Source organism: Athene noctua, chromosome 1 (assembly GCF_965140245.1).
Source record: "Athene noctua chromosome 1, bAthNoc1.hap1.1, whole genome shotgun sequence".
Lineage (NCBI taxonomy): Eukaryota > Metazoa > Chordata > Aves > Strigiformes > Strigidae > Athene > Athene noctua.
Window position 1 is genome coordinate 96,218,015 of NC_134037.1, and position 21,113 is coordinate 96,239,127.

General features: G+C 41.7%; 1 protein-coding gene across 4 annotated transcripts in view; it reads left to right on the forward strand.

The window, feature by feature from the left end:
• The window catches only part of DAAM2 (dishevelled associated activator of morphogenesis 2), a 201,724-nt gene that overhangs the window by 175,575 nt on the left and 5,036 nt on the right, over positions 1 to 21,113 (forward strand). For all 4 annotated transcript variants that reach the window (XM_074897033.1, XM_074897034.1, XM_074897032.1 and 1 more), the window contains 7 exons: positions 2,748 to 2,832; positions 4,380 to 4,486; positions 5,197 to 5,285; positions 6,032 to 6,200; positions 7,980 to 8,087; positions 9,546 to 9,606; positions 14,109 to 14,240. In XM_074897033.1, the coding sequence (XP_074753134.1) occupies positions 2,748 to 2,832; positions 4,380 to 4,486; positions 5,197 to 5,285; positions 6,032 to 6,200; positions 7,980 to 8,087; positions 9,546 to 9,606; positions 14,109 to 14,240 (751 nt within the window). The remainder of the gene's footprint in view (positions 1 to 2,747; positions 2,833 to 4,379; positions 4,487 to 5,196; positions 5,286 to 6,031; positions 6,201 to 7,979; positions 8,088 to 9,545; positions 9,607 to 14,108; positions 14,241 to 21,113) is intronic.

Sequence of the window (21,113 nt, forward strand, 5' to 3'; positions counted from 1 at the left end):
ATCTGTGCTATGAATGAATGTGCTGCAGCTGAGGAAAGGGGCACCGTGTTTTCTTCTGGTCACATTTACTTCCTCAGTTCTGATGACAGGATCTGTGATTTGGTGGTGTAAGACAGAGAGAATACAGCTTGAATCGTACACTGTTCTGAAATGAGTTGTTTCTAGCAGCTAGAGGAAGAGTGTCTAGATCTGCAAAGCCTGTAAGAAAGTCATTGCAGACTCTCCAATAGATACTGAAATGTAATTTCTATAGTGTAAATTTTTGGGCCATAATTCCACTTTAATTTGCTGTCTGTTCCATATGAATTTTAGGGTCTGAGGGATGCCTCTGCTTGGTTCTAAATGGAAAGATTTTACGCATCTGCTTTAGGTTCCTCTTTAATCAGTTCACCTGTTTCTGTTTAAAAGCATCACATCTGTTTCACGTTACTGCTGGCCATCTTTAAGATCTACTGCATGGCTGGGTATGACTTTTGAAAATACGAGAAGAATCACTTGATGAACAATTCTTTGGCCAGTTATTCAGCCACTTTTTAAGTGGGAAGATCCCCCGTTTGTGCTGTTGCTGCTTACAGCTCTTGAAACGCCTCCTGCCCCTGAAGAGGCACAGGCCCACTTTGGAAGAGCAAGATAGTTTCACTGTAAATCCTTCCATACTTGTAATAGGATTGGTAATAATCTAGGATGCACATCTGCAGGCACCATGACCCTGTTACAGGCCTGTAAGTGACTAAGTTAAACTGCTTCTCGGCAGGGGGCTGGCAAGATTTCTGCTCCTCTCTACTGTGGGCTAAACCATTCAAGCCAGATGTTTTTCTGCTGATGGCAGGGCACAGGATCATCCAAGAAATCAGTGTTTGTATAACTGTCTGTCCTTGGGGCTCTCAATTATTTTTGAACAGACGATGTTTCAAAGTGTATTTAGTGCTGATGAATGGCAGCAAACAGAGGAGCTTGGAGTTTGAAGTCCTCGGACTCCTGGATGGAACAGCGAGATCAGCAATAATACACGCTACACCTTCTGTTGTGTTGATGTACTTTAGACCTGTCTATCTGGTCACGTTTACTGCATCCCCAGACACACACAGTGATATTTGCACTGTGTAATGGGGTGCTCAGTGTAGTAATTGCTCAAGTTTATTTGCACAGAAAACCCATGAAATCCACCCTCATTCTTTTTATCCTCAGTGAAAGTAGCAACAAAAAAATCCCCACCCTGGTGTTCATGGGTTGGTTTATTGAGGCCCCTCTGACAGACTGTGTGTCTGTGTTACAAGACAGTTAATCTGTGGACTCCAGATTCTAGAAAAAGTAAAGGGTGACCAACAAAATGTAACACTTTCAAAAACCGCAGCCACCAAATTGTCTGGGCATGTGTGTATGTGTCTGCTAGGAGCCAGGCCCACACTGACCAGTATGCTTCTCAGCCTTGACGTGGTCACAGGGTTTGATCAGTTCAGGGTCACACAACCATGGACTTTACAATTCATGATTGTTAAAACCAAAAGAAACCCTTCTTTCTTCTGATTGAGACCGTAGAGCTTTCTGCAGAACCCTATATACTCAGGTTTGTTGCTTTGATCCCGAGTTAAGCTGATGACCTAAAGTGAAAAGTTTCCAGCCTTGTCATTGTGAAACTTGTAATCCTTATATCTCATCCAAGTGTGGCCCAATTATGTAGCTTTTCTGGAAGTTCAATAGCTTTACCTTACTTAGCTGATATCGGTTTGCCCTCCTTGTCAAAAGCAGACACAATGACCAGCTAAGAGAGTGAGAGCAATTAGTTCAGACCTGTAATATTTAAAAGTTTTTGAATGTATGCTGGTTCATATTTTAGTTTCCAGCTGTTGGCTATATTGGGCAATATTAAAATGTTTTAATTTTCTTAGATTTAGTAATATTTCCTGTCTGTAAAAATAAAGCTCTTTCTTTTGCTTTTACCTAGTTCCAAAAACATGATTCTATCCAACTGTCAATAGCAACATGAAATTTCAACCTGAAATTTCTTCACACAGAAAACAAAAACATTCTGCCTTATGCATCAGTCTGTCTCTCATTTATATTTGCATTTTCTCTTTCTGCTGTTAATTAATTATATTGATTGTAGCAGGTCCATGGAGACTACAAACTTCACTCCTCAAATATTTCTTTTCACACTTTTCTGTTTCAGTCCCAAAATTGAGATTTTCTTGCAGATAGCCTTTCCTTTATGGTTCATTTGGTCCTCCCCTACTCTCCTGAAATGACTGATGAGAGTGTCTTAGGTTGGGGGGGGGTAGGGTGAAATTTGTCACTTGTGCATTTCTTCATTGACATCTGCACTGAGAACCACCAAGGTCATTTCATGTAATCTATCAAACAACCTCTCAATAATCACAAATTTTGACTCCTCCTGATCTACCCTGGATTTCAGGTGGAGTCCCTGAGAGGTTTTTTTATTCGTTCTGTGTTTTGTTGTGACTGATGACATCTACTCATTACACACAGATGGACAGGAGTAGGTGGGAAGGAGAGTGTAATTTTAATACCTCAGATAATATTAATAAGCTTGTATTTTCAGACCTTTTTTCGTATTGGATATGAAACATGGATACATAGATGCTGTCAATTCTAGATTAGTAACTTCATCGTAGAGCTTCTTATGGTTCTTTTGTGCCTTTTTAGTGCAGCTTTTCAGTCTTCCTACTTTCTGAATTGTCAGTCACTTAAGCTTTGCACTAATGGTACAATGTTGATACTGTTGAAAGGCTGAAGCTGTCTAATGAAGAAATCAGACAAGCAATCTTGAAGATGGATGAACAAGAAGACCTAGCAAAAGATATGCTTGAGCAGGTAAGGAAGTTTACAGTCAGATATATTTTATTCTTAAGTCCTTCACTGCCTTTTTTTCACCTAAAGTAAGCAGATACATGTACTGGCTCTGCTGGTATATGTGCAGATCTGAACTTGGCCCTATCGTGTCAGCAGAGCTGCAGATGGGAGCATGAGAAAAGTATCTTTCCCAATGTTGTCAGATATACTTCCCTCATGTAACTGTGTGTCAGGTTGATTTCATAACAGTTTTCTCTTCTTGATGCAAGATACGCATGATTTCAGTTGGTATGAGGTTTCCTTTCTTGTCCTCCCTTCTCACCTGTGACTTTCCTATAATTTTTCCTATCCCTTTTTTATACTGCTGATTATTTTTCTGTTGTTGTTCTTATTTTCTTTTTTCTTTTCTCTTTTTTAACCTCTGTCTGCAGCTTTTCCATTGGGAAATGCCATGAACCAGGCCATGTGGGTCAATGGTTAGAGCTGGTACTAGAAGGGATCTTGCATTCTAACTAGAATGGTTAAAAAAGGAGTCAGGGACTTTTCTTTCCTGCAGTTGGTTCAATGTATAGCTTATATGGAAAAAACCCTCAGCTGAACCACCACTGCCCAATCTCCCCCATTTACAGAGGGTGAAAAATGGTGCTTTAACCAAAGATGCACATGATAAAATTCCTTAGGAGTGTGCAAAATGTTATAATCCTGAACTGCCTAATAAATGTGATTCCTTCTTTGTGTGGAGAGACAGTATTTAATTGTGTACAAAAAAGCTTTTCCATTTTGGAAATTTATAGCCTACTTATCACATTATCTGAATGCTCACAGCTGCTCGAGACATCACTGCAAAGCTTCTGATGCTCCACACCTTTGAATATCACATTTTTGGGAGTGGGATAAAATATTAAAAAGTGGTGGGTGTGGGCTGAGGCTATGTGCATGGCAATATTTATAACCATGCTAAAGCACAACTACCACCAGATATGTCAAAAATCTGTCAAAGTATGAGCTTTTAAGGTCAGCATATGAATAGAAGCCAGTGTCAGGCACATATCCAGGCGCTTGGTTATTGTTTATTGTTTCAGCAGAGTATGGCAGACCCGAGAGAGATAGATGAGGCTTTGTGTGTACTCTAGGATAGGCACGATGGGTACTTCACACTGAGTGGGACACATCCTGCTCTTGTTTGCACCAATCTAAACTACAAGTAATGCTGTGGGAATCAAAGTTCTCTCTGTACTTCCCCTTGGGTAAGTTGCAGTAGCACTTGGCCTTTAGGATTTAGAAATGGGAAATTCCCCATAGAATTAAAAATTAAGCTGTTGGGGTCAGTGAGGGATAAAGACAGAACAGCAAGCAAAGGTTTAGAAAAGGTCAGTTTTGTAGCCACAGCTGCAGTTTTTAAAGTTAAGGTCATACGGCTGAATCAATGTAATGCTTCCCCATGGCAGCAGAGAAGTCCGGGGGCGCGCTCTCTCTCTCCCCGTCAGGGTTTGTTTGTGACTCTCTGTTCCTCACTCCTTTTCGCTGGGTCTCTCATCTCGGTGTTTGGTTTGTATCTGTCACTTTAGCTGCTGAAGTTTGTTCCTGAAAAGAGCGATACTGACCTGCTGGAGGAGCATAAACACGAAATTGAGCGCATGGCCCGGGCGGATCGTTTCCTCTTTGAAATGAGCAGGTCTGTTGATATGTTATGGGAAAGTGCACATAGGGCTTCTTGGAAGCAGCTGTAATTGTTATTGAAAATGGATTGTCTGGCACTGAGTGGGAATGTGCAAGAGATTGTGGGCCAGCATTATACCCCACATTTGCCAGAAGCCCACAAATGTTTCCATTTATTACACAAACTTTTTATTGATGATGAGCACTCTCCATGCTGTCATTTAAGGACCAGTCCCCTGATGACAAGCAGAAATCTGCCTCCTCTGCCTAAACTTGTTCACGCAAAAAGGAATTCAGGTCCAAACATTAGATGTAGTGTAGCCAGGGGTCAGGATTTCATACAGATCCCTTTTTCCATTCAGCTATCCCATCTCGTCATGCTCTGACCTTCTTTCTTGTTCCAACTTTGCTACATCCCTGATCAGGATTAACATCTTGTTCTGCTAATTGAGATGCAGCTGGCATCTCCCATGACTCTTGTATTTCAAGAGTAATAGGAATTCTTTCAGCTCCTCTTCAGTTGTGATCAAAACATGCCTTGAGGTCATCCATTTTCATAACAAGGTTGATTGTGTAGTGCTAGATGTCTGACCTATGTTCGTAATCCCATGCATAGGCCTTATGAGACTCAACATCCAACCGTTAGATTATGTAAGTAGCATGCTCGCCCTGGGCTTCAAAATACAATTCCAGTTCAGTGTTGGCTTTCCTCTACCCTTCATGCAGGATTGACCACTATCAGCAGCGGCTGCAAGCATTATTCTTTAAGAAGAAGTTTCCAGAAAGGCTGGCAGAAGCAAAACCAAAAGTGGAAGGTATGGTTAAAGCTCTTGCTAGGAGTTGGGTAGAGGGGCAGGGAGGGTCAAGAGAGGCTTGTCTTCAAAGGAGGTGCTGCTACATGTGTGTTATGGTTGTAGAACCAGTGAGTCCAAGACATGTCATGTGCTAAGAAATTAATTCTGTCTGACACTTCTTGCACCCATGGACTTTATTAAGTCAGTTTCATATATGACCTGACAGATGTCAAGGTGTGCTACCAGGCTGTGCTGAGCTGCCAAAAGCTTTCACAGTCTTTCTGTGTGGGTCAGCCTTCCCTTCTCACCCTCAAGTCCTTGCACCTTCCCTCTCCATGGGGCAGTTAGAATAGATGTCTTAGGACGGTGGTATTCTGGGAATGTGTAATTTACAAGGAGGGGGGCTGTACTGCTTCTGTGCCACATCTGTGGTTATCACAGAGAAAAGGTGAGTGTATTCTACTCTGCATTTTCAGATGAGCTCAAGCCTCCTCCCTGTCCTTGCTATGTTTTAGAGTGTGAGGTTCAGCCTTGCTCCTGGGCTCAGAGGAGCATCCTACAGGCTAGATGTAGTGCATCTTCCTTCAATTTGTCCTGGGGTTTGGGGCATGGGGGTGTGGGAAGGGCAGTACACACACAGACTGTGTTGCAGTATTTGCTGGGCAATAGTCAGATGGGAATTTTAGGGTACTTCAAGTTATGGGCTCAAACATGTTAAAAACAGACACTGTGCAATAACCTGTTCTTTTTTTTTTTTTTTTCCTAAGCCATTCTTATGGCATCCAAAGAACTCATCCGAAGCAAGCGTTTGAGACAACTTCTGGAGGTTGTTCTGGCCTTTGGGAATTATATGAACAAGGGCCAAAGGGGAAGTGCTTATGGCTTCAAAGTTTCCAGCCTGAACAAAATTGCAGACACCAAATCCAGCATAGACAGGTATGCTAGAAGGCCATAAGTTAAGTAGTTACTGTGCTGTTGAGTCTCTTACCATAGTAATCAAAGTGGGTTTTGTTTGTTTTTAGCTCTGTAGACTGTTTAAGGTAATGTCTTATTTGGCATTTAAGTAGTGCTTTTTTACGCTAAAGGATCCTGCAGCAGTTAAGACCAGCTACTAGCACAGCACTCAAATTCTGCTGTTTCTCGGGATAATGCACATCTGTTGTTGGCTTGTGTTTCTGCAACACTATGCAAAGATGACAAAATGTAGTATTTCACAAAGAACTGAAATAAGTTTGTCAGGGAGGAGGATTTCTATGGAATTTGCCCTTTATACCAAAGTTTTATGGCCATGGTTTTGCAAAAAAGAAAACACAAATACTTTGACCACAGTTTTATGTCTCCTGTGAAACATGGCATGTGTTTCTGATGCAGGACTGTCATAAACTGGCTCTCTACCTACACCAGTAATGGAACCACAAGGCATAGCTCAGAGAGACTGAGCCTGGTTGTATCTAGAACAGTTAAGGCAAATAGCTGGGTTTGGGAAGGTGGAGCTTACTATTTATGGACATGGGCTGCAGGTCTTTATAGCGCTACCCCATGTTTTGCCCCACATCCCCACACTGGTTCTGGAAATTAATCCAGCTGTGACAGGAGAGAGAATACCAGTTTTGGGTTCCAGAAGTACTAAGGTTTTCCTTAGAGATCTCCTATACTGGTTCTTACTAACTTGCACCTTCCTTGACTTATGAGACCTTCTGAGACCATAATTGTGGTGAAATGACTTCAGGCTGTGACAGAATGAATAATGGCAGTAAGAAGCCATATGAAATTCATCCCTACCTAATAGAGTTTGAACTAACAGAGCTCTGTTCAGACTACCACAATGTCCTTTCTATATTCCAAGGCTAACACTTGTGTAGCTAGTGTTGAACACTTTTTTGCCTTAATGTAGCTTGGCTTGATTTCCCTTATATTAAATGTCCTGTGAAGATTCTGTTCTCTCAACCAGTTCCCAGGCTTCAGTCTGTGTGGAACAGCGGCCATCTGCTGTCTTGCTTGTCAGTTAACCACATAATACCCATCTCAAGCAGCTGTAATGTGTGGCTGTTCTCTCTACATGCAAAATGCATTGACGCAAAATTCATCATTTACTTTACAAATCTTCTTAAACCTTCTTCTGCATCTCTCATACATTTCATTTCTATCCACTCTTACTTGAGCCACCACTGCTTTTGTAGTAGTGAGCCTGACCACTACTTATAAGTATAGCTGTTTCATTACTGTAGGAGTTTTCTTTGCAACTTCTTCAGTCTTCAAGAACCTTTTCCTCTTCTTAGTTAACTCCTTAGGTTTTTTTCCATATCGCCTCTGGGAACAACTCACTTCTCCCTTACGAGTTAATGTCACTTTAGTACTCATAGTTGTTTATTCTGTGAAGTATCTGGGGGCAAATAGTATACTGCATTACACAATTTTCTGTTACACCATCTACACAGATGGATGGAAGCATGCTAGTACTCCCAGAATAAATCAAGGCACAATATATTGCTTGAGGTTTTACAAAGGATGGTTCATAAAAGGGCTAATTCATTTTAGTCTGTGATACTTTTCTTTCAATAACAGAGCTGCTAACTGCTGGTATATTGTTTGTTTTGTTCATTCAAGCACATTTCCTACCCAAATATTTTCCACTGATTTGTCATAATCCTCCCATCATCCTCTTCCTTCTCACCACCATCTTCCTTCTCATTTCTCCCTTCCTTTTTTTTTTAGGAATATTACACTGTTGCACTACTTAATTATGATCTTTGAGAAGAACTATCCAGATATCCTAGATATTCAGTCTGAGTTGCAGCATCTTCCAGAAGCAGCAAAAGTCAAGTAAGTCTGGTACTATTGCTTGTTGCCAGAGCTGGAGTTCCCAGTGATTTCTGTTAACTTAATGATACGCAGTTTTTTTCATTGATATCTTCTAAACTCATGACTAGCCTTACAGCTGTAATTCTTTTGCTCACGTTATTTATGTTATTCAGGTGTACAACAGCAGAGAATTTTGGTTCAAGATTTGTAGATAACTAAACTGACAGCTTTACTCAGATGTGCCTATATCTACTTTATTTCTGAATCAGACGTAACTAGACTGGTTGTTGTTTGTAATTCGCTCACCATACTCTATGGTTGTTCATCTAAGTCACATGCTATTTCTTCTGGATAGTTTAAAGTTTGTTTCTAAGGCAGAGTCAGTTGGGCACAGAGGCTATAGCAAGGCCTTTTCAGGAAGATTGTTCAAACTTGCACAAATCAAGTCTTGCACAGAACTGTGGAAAGCATCATACTTTTTGCACAAATTTCAATGATTTTTTTTTTTCCATTTCTGTAGGTGTTTGTAGAAAATTAATACACAAGACATCTCCCAAAATACTAGCATTTTTTTCTTTCCAAAGCACTGCTCAAAAATACCTTTGCATATTATTTGCCCAGGTGTGCTTCTTTGTATAGTCAACTGCTCCAGCTAATGAGAGACAAGTAAAAAATAAATGTAGGGTCACACTTAAAGACATTTATTAAGGCTTTAGTGGTGGTTTTGAGATGTAAACTACTACTCACCAAATACTTGGAGGAGATGCCTGCTGACTTACAGATAGGTACTAACTAGTTACCTGGAAATGAAAAGTCGTTTTTTTCATACAAGTCCTAGAAACAAACCCCTCTTGTCTGCAGAGGATAAGCAGAAATTCAGTACAACCCTTGTGTCTAGGGAAGCATGTATTAATATTAACAGTAGAGTTACATGCTCAGTTACAATGTAAACTTGCAAGGACTACCATATGGTAGTAAAGTAGATGGAAAAAACCGATGTTTGGAGTGTGAGGAATCAGAAATCATATATAAATGTCCTGCTAAGAGGATTTAGTGGTTCAAGAATCATATGTAGAGATAATCTGAGACCCCAGTAATGTGTGTGCTAAAGTTGGGTTCCTTGCTTATGTGTCAACTGATTCTTGCAAGCTGGTCGTGTGGCATTTGCTCCTCACTGGAAGATTAGATTCAACTCACAGGGCAGATGTTCTGAGGGCAACCCCCCTGCTTTTTCCCAGGAAAATCCTAATCTCTGATGTGACCACAGGCAAGCAGGGTCTGCCTCATCTTACATCTCATACAAAAAGCAACACAGAGCATTATCAGACCCCCTTCCCCTCATTTCTTATCATCTGACATGGCTGGTGCCAGAGGCTGGATACTAGACTTGATGGGCCAGTGGTCTGTTGCACAGTTCCTGTATTCCTGTGTAACACTGCTCTTTTTGTTTTATCTGCTCTGTGTCCGTCTCCTGTGCAGCCTGGTAGAGCTGGAGAAGGAAGTCAACAACATAAAGACCGGATTGAAAGCTGTTGAAGCTGTAAGTATCTGAAGGTTTCCAACGCACCATACTTAAAATATCTCACCTAGAATCAGGGGAACTATATATTTTATGATAAGAGAAGGTGGGCTTTCTTTTTCCGTTCTTTTCCATTCCGTTCCAGAATGCATTAACCAAGAAAAAACAAATAAAAGCTTCTCATGTGGAGCTCCTGCTGATGATCTTAACAGACTTAAGCCTAATGAAAAGCTTGTTTGATCTCAGCCTGGAAAGTAAAAGGACAGTTTGACAAATGGCATTGACTGAAAGAAGAAATAAAATTCTTGCTCTTTCTTACTGAGGGATGGCTGGCTGCTAAACAAGTGTTTCACATGGCTCTTGGAGTAGTAGTAAACAGGTAGTGCATTGTTATATGCAACCCTAACCTATCCTAAGCATTCCTTGTGAAGGCAAAGGAAAAGATAGACTAGTTAAAGATGTGAGGGAGCTGAGATGGCAAGCAAAGCAACAATGGTGTTTTTTCCTGCTATTAATGAAAGCCTTTTAAGCTGGACTTAGGTTGCCTGTGTTCAGTTTGTACTTAGGTAGTTCAGAGCCTTCCATCTCGACAGAGAACAGTACAGATGGTGCATTGATGCAGTTGTGTGTCCTAAATTGTAAGAGTTAAAGCTGAGGGATGGGCATAAATGATCCCTGGAGCCACAAGTTCCAGTGTCAGCTGTGGTTTCCCTACCCAGAAGCCTCCTTCAGTTATGTGTTGGGTTTGTTCCTGAGGAAAGCTTCCAGCCTTCCTGAGGCGGGAAAGCACAGAGCAGGACACTGTGTTCAGTGGCAGGACGTAGGAACTCTCATATTTGCCTTTTGTTTATGCAGTTGACATATGTGTGTGGCTTTGAACAACCCCATGTGTTTGCCTCCTCTGTGAAATGGCAGCTACAAAGACCTACCTCTCACAAAGGCTGATGTGAGGAACGGCAAGTTAGTGTTTGTACAGCAGCTGAAAAGCAAAGATTAAAGGCTAAAGTCATTCTGTTGTCTCTGTCCTTTAATGTCTCCCATCATCTGCACAGATAAACGTATTCTGACCCTAAGAACGTCATTCTCTCTTTCTGCAAGAATAAGAACAAAATCCTATGTTCAGGTTGGTGCTGGCATCTCTTGCCTGACTGAGACGAGGGCAGTGCTGAGAGAAAAGGCAGAGCTCTCTGGAATTCAAGAAGGCCCCTGCCATGTTTAGCTGTTCTTTGCCCTTTCAAACAGGGTTTTATTTTATTAGCCACACTTTTCAGTGTCCCTCTGTCTTCAGGATATTTCACTTGTCTTTTTCAACTCATGTCAGTTTAATGCCAGTGGAGCATTCCAAATGGGGAGCATTCTGAACTGGGACTGCTGGGAATTGCATTGGGTAGTTTCTGTGCAAGGATTACCTATCTACAAGAAACTAACACAGGACCCTCCAGACCTCCTCATCCACAGTGGGACAGCCAGTGATGATTTCATTCTCCTTTCACCTGGCCTGAGTTTGGTTTGGCTCTGGGTGCAGAAGAAGGGATCTTTGCCCTGTCAGTGGCCTCCAGGCTGTCTGGCTGTCTCCAGCAGTTCATCATGTAATTAGCCAGTGATCCTCCCATGAAAAATACCAAACTTTCCAAACCTTATTTCTGGATTGTTGGGGTAAGGGAGAACACAGCAATGAGAAGAGATACCGTTGCATATATGGAGTGCAGTGTTTGGGAATTAAAAGTATCTGTAAAGGGAAGGCTGACATGGAGTTTATGACATGGAGAGGCCCAGTTTTGGATGGGACAGACAACTCCGCCCCTCCCCCCCCCCCATTGGATGTGAGTACCTACTTCTGTTTTGCTTTCTGTGATTGGGTTATTTGTCCTTTTGCCTTTACAGACCGTTTTTCTTCTCTTTCCCATATATGAGTTCCATGGGCAACCAACTTTTCCTTCCCGTTCAATCACCATCTTCCCTTCTCAGTCTTTTCCCTGCCATGGTGTTTTTCATCTGGGGCTGCCAGCACCTCCCAGTCTGCTTGCTCTATTCGTGGTTTTCTGGTGTGCAAAAAGCAGCACTGTAGCAACAATAGAAGATCACTGTCAGGTGGAAGAGGGAGGAGGGGAAGGTGTGATTCTTGATTCCATTCCAGTGAGTTCTCACCACAACCTTGGCTCCACTGACTGAGAAGTTTCTTCAAGGCCCCTTAAGAATAGAAAGCTAAAAATAGTTTCGCAGTCAGATGTTCTTAAAGGTACTACTAACCCTTTGCCTTCCTGGACCTGCAGCTTCTTCATAAAAATAAGACCTATTCATTTTTAAGACATTCATGCAACTGTCTTTGTGTGGGATGCTCCCAGAAGGATAGCTAAGTAGTTCTTGGTCTTCTCCAAATCAGGAAGTGAATTCTGTCAGCAGAGCCCCTCTCTCACACAGCAAGGAGATCATAGCCACTGCTTGAGAAACCACTGCCATGGCTGATTCATTTCATCTCTCTAGAGAACCATCAGTCCAGCCCACCAGGAGCAGTGTCAGCTTCTCCTGTTATGCTGTTAGGACTAGCATATACCACTTCTGGAAGATACAGAGGAGTTTCTTATTCTCTGGCATTGTTCTTGGGCTGATTACATACTCTTGCTGGTTACTTGTGTGGTGGGTTTTTTGTTGGGTTTGGTTTTTTGGGTTTGGGGTTTTTTTTAAGAATTATTCTGCAGGGAAGGACTGAATTTGAAACTGAAGGGCAGACCACCTAATCTTAATTTTACTTTGAAAAACATTGCTCTGCAGTAACAGTCCCAAATGCCATAGCTTTCAACAGTGAGTAAGATGACAGAACTGCTACAGTCACCTGCTTGGGGAGGGGGTAGAGCAACTTTCAGCTAAAATTAGCTTGAAATTTAGAAGAGGAAAGAGTGGCTGAAAAAAAAAAAAAAAAAAAAGCATAATTCTTAGAAGCATGTGAAGTGATATTTCCTGTACTTATAAGGTCCAATTCCAAGTGATTGTAACACAGAGACAATTCATTGCAAAGTGATGTAACTGAGTAGTGCTCCTGGGACTGTTTCTTGTGATGTGTTACGAAAACCAGTGGAGAATAGGATGTAATATAAGGCAGGGGAAGTAGCACTTCTTTAATGTGGACTTTTCTCCAGCCACCTGCTCATTGCTTTTCCTACATATTTTCTGCCTTGTGGCCTTTCCTTGTAGTGGTTACATTCTCTTTCCAACTCACATCAGACCAGAAGATACATCATATCTGATTTTAGATTGTTGATGGCCAAAGTTGCATTCTGCAGCACTGTGGAGCAAATCGCAAGGAGTTTCTCAGCATAGATGATTATAAACCTACCTATTTGGCTCTGTGAACCAGTATTTTAATGACCAGTAACAGAAAGCACCAAACGCTTGTCGCTGGAGTTGCAGCCAGCACAAAAATATTTTTTCCAAAGGGAACACAGGGTCAGACTGTAACTTGACCTGCTGTTTCATGCTGCTTTTCCTACAGAGAAAGTAAGGCTTTATCATTCCCACTGATTATTCAGCTGAGAATAAAGATGAGGTCCAGATTACGATTTCATTGTCCCCATGAGACTGTCAACAGCACACAAACCAAGCACAGGCATGGGATACTGCCAGTCTTACTATGACGGAGTCATTTTAAGGAGCTCTGTAGCTCTTTTTGTGCCACAGGCATGGTGAATAGAGTAAGGGAAGAGATAGCACGGGTTTGCTTAAAACTACAAAACTTGGGCCAGAAAGAAAGAAACTTAAATTATGTTGGTTTTTTTTTTTCTTTCTGTAGGTAATGGACAAATAGAGCTTAGTTCCCTAAGGTTTTATGTCGTCTTTTTTTTTTTTTTCCCCCCCCCTAAATCTTACTGCAATAGCCCCAGTTTATAACTCTGTGACTTTTATGATATCCAAGCTAATGCTTATTGGTTATCAGGGTGCTAGCAAAGGTGAACCTTTGGGTGGGAGAACCAATTTTGATGTCTTTTTTCTGCCCACTTAGTGCTTTTCAGAGAACTCAAGGGGAGATCCAGAGCAAGGAACTATTTAGATTATTCACATGTGTACATGTCTGCCCAAGAATACAGCTTTTGAGTCACCATGGGAGAGAAGATGGAGGGAAACTCACTATTAAAAATTTCAAATTGACTTGCTATGCAATCTGAGGTCTCTATTATTTGCCATTTTGCATAGGAAAAAAATGCATCGTTTCATGTACTTGATGCTTAAATTATGAAGTTGCTTTAGAAGTTCAGCATCTTGATAGCTTTCTTGGGAGTGGTTGTTTGAGGATAAAGGGAACTGTAATTAAGACCTTCCTTCATCCCACCTTAACTTTCCCTCTCATGCTGAAAAGGCAAAACATTGGACTTTGTGAGAAAGTGGTTTATGCATTAGAGCTCTGGATAAATGTGTGCAGAGTGGGAGCAAAGCATGCTTGTGTGAAACAGATGGGCTTCCCTGCTCCCTTCCTTGTCAGAGAGTAATCTTTGACATTTGCCTGTCTATATCTCTTCTTTCTCTTTCAGGAACTGGATTATCAGAAGAGACGCATGAGGGAATCAGGGGATAGGTTCGTTCCTGTCATGAGTGATTTCATCACGGTGGCCAGTTTCAGCTTCTCAGAGTTAGAAGACCTTCTCAACGAGGCTAGAGACAAGGTAAGAATACCTTTTGAAGTTTTGTGGGTTTCACTGGCTCAGTCAAAAGCTGAGATCAATTTCAGATGCTGGGACTGTAGTGAAAAATATGACAGACACTGGAAGTGGTTTAGGCTGAAGTTTCTTGCTTTTTCTAATCTGGTTTACAGCTATTTAGAATATATTTTAGGATTAAAAGAAGGCTCAGTGCTCCTGCCCCCTTCTTGCTAATCTTCTTTAACATTATCCATGTGTGGCATAGAACTGTGATGGCAATGTCTGTACCAGGATTCCAGACCATGCTGTAGTATTGAAGGAACTGTCTTCTAAGCAATCTCTCAAGAAGATGTCCTTTGGTGATTAGTGATAGTGACCTCATATCTCTTACCTTCTGCTTCTGACTTCATCCCACTCTGCTTATTCAGCTGGAGACATTTGTGCTTCATTTCTTTTCTTTAAAAATGTACCTCTGGGTAGTTTGGTAACCCTGAATACCTGATCTTTTCCACTTATGCTTCTCTGTTACTTCTTGTATTTCATTGCAAGGATAGAAATCCCAAATGTGTGGTTTGTCCGATGTTCTTGGATCCTTCTTACACAGCACCACGTGCACATTACTCTTCAGGTGTTGCTGGGATCACTTTGTCCTTCCACTGTCTGCGTCTCCATTACCAGATTTGTACAACTAAGGTGGTGCTTGTTCTGTGCTGATAATTGGACTCTGGCACTCATCTCTCTGTCTCTCAGCTGAATGAGGAAGAATTTGTATGAAAAGATCATAAGCATATGAAAATGTTTAGAGAAGAGCAAGTTCTAAACTAAACAATATGTAATGGCAAATCTGGCCTTGTTGGCTGGCATGTTAAAAGTGCTGGGCTTTATGAAGCAAATGTGTTATTTCTTTTGGATTGAATTGTTTCCACCAGTGGTGTCAGTTCTTGTAACATTAAGGAACCTATTGCATTATCAATGAAACCTGTGCCATTGGATTGGTAGGCCTTAGATTTTGATGGATAGGCAAAATACAGGCTGAGAAGCTGAACAGTAAGACTCCTCCCTCATGCAATTGCTCTGCAGTAATGTAATTTTGTAATTCATTGTAAATCCTTGCTGTGGAGATAATATAGGTAATACTGACTTGCAGCTGCAAACACCAGGAGCTACTGGCTGTCAGCTAGATCTAGCTGCCCTGGCAAATGCCGGTCAGGCAGTAGTTATTACAGCACTTAGAAGGCAAAGCTGGGCAGTCTAACACTTGTGAATGTTGTAAGGAAATTTTGTGGAGAATAACATGCGTAAGTTTTCATTGTTGTCATGTCGCTTGAGAAGATTCAAACCTTTTCCAATGTAATAATGTTCACACTATACTAGCTTTATAATCACAAACCCAGTATTTTACATTCTGTTCCTTCACTAAATTTACTGAGAAAAGCTCAATTTTCTATGGTTTGGGGGCTTCTGTTTTATGACTGGGTAAATTTTTCAGCTTCATTATAGTTAGGTACACCTTTCTGGAAGCAAATTCATTCTGTCCTTGGCTTAGACTGCCCACTTTTGGTTTGGTGTTACAGATGGCAGTGGTCCTTTCTTTTCACACACTATAATAAAAGCCCAATGCAGATTCTTTACAAGGTCAGTCAGGGGTTAAAAACCAGCAAAGCAGTATGTGTCCACCACAGCAATGCAACTTTTCTTGATCAGGCACTTGCAGGAAAAATGCCATTCTTTCGCTTTAAGAATAATCAAAGAATCTCCCTACAGACGGATCAATATGTCTGGAAGTTGTTGCATGCTTTTTTAGACATAGCCAACATAAAGCACTCTACATAAAGAGATGTTTTATTTTAATGAGTATAACATGCTTAGGAAACGTTTCTCTACCTTCTCCTCACACACCCTTACTATGTTTGAACACGTGCCATTCCAACTTCTGCTCAACCTATGGCTTTGGCTCTTCCACTGCCAAAAAGCTGCTTTTGGACTCCTAAAAGGGAACTGTCTGTCCTTACTAAGGCTGAGCTATTTCTTGTGTTTGCCTCATATTATTTTTCCCCCTCTCTTCTCCCTCTTTTTCCTCTTTTTTTCTTAAAGAAGAAAAAAAAAAAAAAAAAAAGGAGAAAAAAAAAAGGAAAAAGAAAGCTGGAAATTTTCAACAAACCAGATGTGCTTTGCAAAGCCTATAACATCTTCCAACCTCAATGGGCTCTCTGTGCTTGTTGAATCACAAGCTTTTTTCTTACCATGGAAACCTACTATAACTAGCCAATTAAAGGACGAGAAGGACCAAGACATCTGATTATCCTGTTCTTTTTTGATTTCTCAAAGCAAATTGAAAAAAAAAAAAAGGTAGTGGCAGAGGGAGGACTTTTAAAAATAGCCTAATGAGCCCAGGAAGAATTGGTCTGGTTCACTGATTTATTAATAATAATGAAGCCCTAGTTTTAACAGCTGGAGTTGGATATCCTTCTAAATATAGATGTGGCTAACTGATTGCCATAAGTTAATCAGACACATGTTTCCTCAGCTGGGATTTAAAACAATACAAATTAACTTTTCAAACCTGTGAAAATTTTTTTAATGTCTTTAGTATTAGCAAAAGTAATTTCTTTATTCCTTTTAGTTATGGTAACAGTCCATTACCAAGGTGTGGTGCTGACCTTCTCTGTAGAGGATATTTTTCACAATCCCATCCAGTACATTTTTTGGCCTTTTTTCTTAAAACGGACCATTTACAGTTAGTGGCCATGGGGAGGAAGTGGTATTTTAAATTTAAAGGGCCAGGTTGTCAGATGCTGGCATCCATGTTTGCAGAGAAAGCCTTGTAACTGTACTTATCTTCATGCAGTAAACAGATGGCTTGGTTAAAAACTGATTGAAAACTTAGATCAAGTCTTTATGCAGGCTCCCTAGCACAGCTGGTTCTTGTTCTTTTTGTGTTTTTCTCACTTTCAATACCACTTTATAAGGGAATATATAGATTAGATCAAGGGATAATGTTTTCTGCCATTTCCCATAAACTGGAAGGTGAGGGCAGGAGAAAGTGAAATTCTTCACCAGTTTTTACATGTTTGAACAGATTAAAAACTGACTTTTTTTGCATCAGAAAGAACAGAATGGAGTTGAATTTTGTCTGTGAAAATTTTTCCCTGTGTTTCCTGCAAGGAAGCAATGAAAATGCCCAGGTAGAGAAACAGTGACCTCCCATGGTATGAATTTTATTTTCCTACTTGAAAAAGGTGACATCTGCCCTATATGAATTTTTACAACATACTTAAATATTGACAGGTATTAACTTAGGTCGCTAGGCTGCTTCATAACTGTTCTACTTTGTGCTCGGTTTATAACAAACCAGGTTTTAAAATGTTTTGACCTTCCTAGAAGAATAAAATCTGCTTAGTCAGGTATTGTCATTCCTGTGATGAATACCATACTTTAGGCCTCTCTATAGAGGCACAATAGAGGATGCCAGGCTACTGCCTGGCAAGGCTGATGAGGAAGGTAATGCAAGTGTCCATTCCCAGTCTTTGTCATGACAGCTCCTCTCATGCAGTGTGTTTATCATCATGGAGAAAGGAGTTCAGACTCTGCACATGTATTTAATAAGCTTAACACATATAGTAACTGTTTTGAAGAACAGCAAGGCACTGAAAGCCAAAAATCCATTTAAGAAAATAGTCATTAATGGCAGACTGCTATGAAGCACACAGAAACACTATAATCCAAGTGCCAATTACAGGCTGTGCACTCCAGTCATTCATTCTGGGGGACTGGTATTTTCTGTCACCCATTGGGGTTAATGAATAAGGAACGAAAAAGAAATGAGACAGGAAGTCAAGATGAGGCATGTTACAAAGGGCATGAGCAGGCACCACAGCCTGCTGTGAGAAACAGACATTTGGTAAATAAATTATGTAGCTGTTGTGCAGTAACTTAGAACTGCAGATGCTTCAGGGCAGGTCAGCATCTAACATATCAGAAATGTTTATACCACGTGTATCTCGATTTTGAGGCTGCCAGAGTCACTGTCGAACTCCTGGGAGAATCCTTTAAGAGTATTTATGTGCAAGGAGAGCTGAGCCCAGCCCTGCCTGAAACTGGCCGGGCTCTTTCCATTAACTGATCTCAATCAGTCCCATAAAGAGAACAGACATTTATTTGAACTGTCTCAATATAGGATTCATACCAGCAAACTCAAGATTACTTCTCTGGGGAAGACAGTTCATGTTGCATGGCTACATGGCATAATTCATCCGTGCATTGACTCCTCCCGCAATAGCAGACAGCACAAACAGCAGGAAATTTTTATCATGGCTGCTTTTCCTCCTCCTCATAGAGTCCTGTTCCTGCCATTTCCAGAGCTCTTCTGCCACTGTTTAACATTTCGTTGGCAAGCACAGCAGAGAGTGTGTGTGCTGCTGTCCCGCTTTCCCTCTCCCTCCTAAAATGGCTTTTTAAAATAAACAACTGTCTAAACGATTTGCTTTGGCAAGAGGATGAATTCAGTGGAAAGTTTGGCAGAGGAAGCAGAGCTGGCACTGAGCTCGTGGACCTGTTATATCATGGAGCTTGGGGGCCCTTACAGCGTGGAAATGAATTTTTTAATGAAAAAAAGAGATACCATCCTATATTACAGCAGAAAACCTGCTGAAACAGTTTTCCATCTTGCTTTTGCCCATGTCATGTGTCCCCGAATGACTTCAGGAGTAAGCAAGTTTCAGCCCTTGTTCCTTGATATTACAGCGTGTCACAAAATTCTGGGAAGCATTTTGCATGCATGAGAGCAGGTACTGTTTAGCAGGGAATCTGCCCATGGAGCAGTCGAGTGATTTAAACAGGGTGACACAAATACTGTGGCAGAGAACAGAAGAGAGGACTGTGGTCCAGAACACCTCGGTCTGATCCCTGATGCCCCTTACACCTTGAGAGAGGCAGGAGTGTGGTTTTAGCCACTGTGGGCAGGTAGGAGCCTGGGCTTCGTACCAGGGTTGAGGAGGCTGCCTCTAGCAGCTCACTGCCCCTCATCCCAGCACCAGTGCTTTGAAAAAGCACACACGATCACGGAACCAGAGCTGTGGGGAAATAGAAGTAGTAATAAAAACAGAGGGGTCTGTTGCAATCTAAACAGTGAAAAGAGAGCGTGGCTCTCTTTACAAATAGTGCATTGAATTGATGTAGTGCCCTACAGATGTGGACAACTGATTTTTTGCTGTTTCCTATATCAGATTATTGGAGCAACACCTTCTGCTCTGTAACGAATGGAGAAAGGAAGGCTCAGAGAGGGTTCCCAAGCCACATCATGGGCAGAGTTGGCAGCAGAGGCTGGATCTCCTGACTTGCCTTCCTCTGCTCAGTCAGCTTTTTTCCGGAGGGGGTAGAGAAAGAAGGAGAATGTTTACTTCAGTGAACTGCAGATTTCTCTTTTGTAGCTATTTTAGTATATCTAGCTCACAGATTTTTGCTTTTCATCTTTCACTGCTTTATAGCAAGTGATTGTGACCTACTAAGCCATGCTACAAGGGCACCAAAGACGGGCTGTTCTTAGCCTCCTCCTTGCTGCTGCTTAGAGATCACAACCCCTTTTACTCATGAGTGTCTCTGGAAGGCTCCCAGGCTGCTGGGTCTTTCCAGCACAGCAACACTGTTCCTTCTCTCAGTGTCAGTGGGGAGGCAGTGGCAAAAGCCCCTGTGCCAGTGTGACAAGAACTAGCTGGTGTTGGTAGTTGGGTGACAGGTCACATGCAGAACATTTGCAGACAACACCACCCTCTAATGGAGATTTCCATGTATGTAGAAAGACCCCCTCCTTTTCAACCCCCAGCCTCCCTAAGAGACTAGGAAATTCCTGTGGGCATTCATGGGCTCAAACCAGCTCGGCCCCCTCACTCCCCTTTGCTGTGCAAGGCGGCACGCAGGAGATGGAGGCAGTGCATTTCTAGGTACAACAGCTATCTCCTGTGGGCTGCCCCTGGACTTGGAGCTTCACAGGAGGTGGGCAAGCCTTCCTTGTAGCTGGCAGCTCTAGTCACTGCTCTCAATTTGTGCTTTATTTTAATTTCTCACGGGAGTTAACCACCAGTTAAATGGGAAGAGATTCTAGGTAGCACATGTCCTGTGAGCAATGAGCTTCAGGCACTCTTATGTGCTCCAGCTGCGGGGGCAATACCCATGCTGAAGTCTTTCTCCAGCACTCCTGCTTCCCTGGCTTACTGGCATGCTGGAGCAGGCAAGCCAAGAAAATACAGCACATGAAGATGCTTTATCTCCCTTCATGGTATTGACAGCCTGTATTCTGTCTGCTGAAGAGCTGGTTCTGGTCAGTGTGGATTACTGTGAGACTGCTGCACTTTCCTAATATTCAATCAGACTATGTGTACATTATATACAGAGAAAATACATATATACAGAGAGTGGTGAGGAGGGGGAGTAGGTGTGCATACTTGTGTGTAAACGTCTTCAGAGGTTTCAGAGAAAAGGAATTAAAACAGAGAAGTAATCTGTTGCTGTTTCCATACTCTGAAATCCCTCCATGACTTGCTGCTGTACTGCTTCCTTCAACTCCTGCCATGTTTGGTAGCTCAGAGCAACTTGCATTTCTTCCAATGCTTTTTTTTTTTTTTTTTTCTCCAGATACTTTGGGTTTCTTTGTTTGTTTCTGGCTGAGAACACAGCCTTTTTAAAAAGAAGCTATTGCTTCAAACTGCTTTGTGGGCCTGGCAGGGAAAGCAGAGGAGGGGAGATGCTGAATCTCTCAGGCTGTGCCAGAAGGAAGCTGCTTTCCTTGGAGATTTTTTTTTCCCCCTGCAGTTGACAGGGACACATTGTTTATGCTTTACCTGGTACTGGGCCAGAGGGGTTTATAAGACCTGCTTCCAAACTAATTTTCTGCTTGGGATT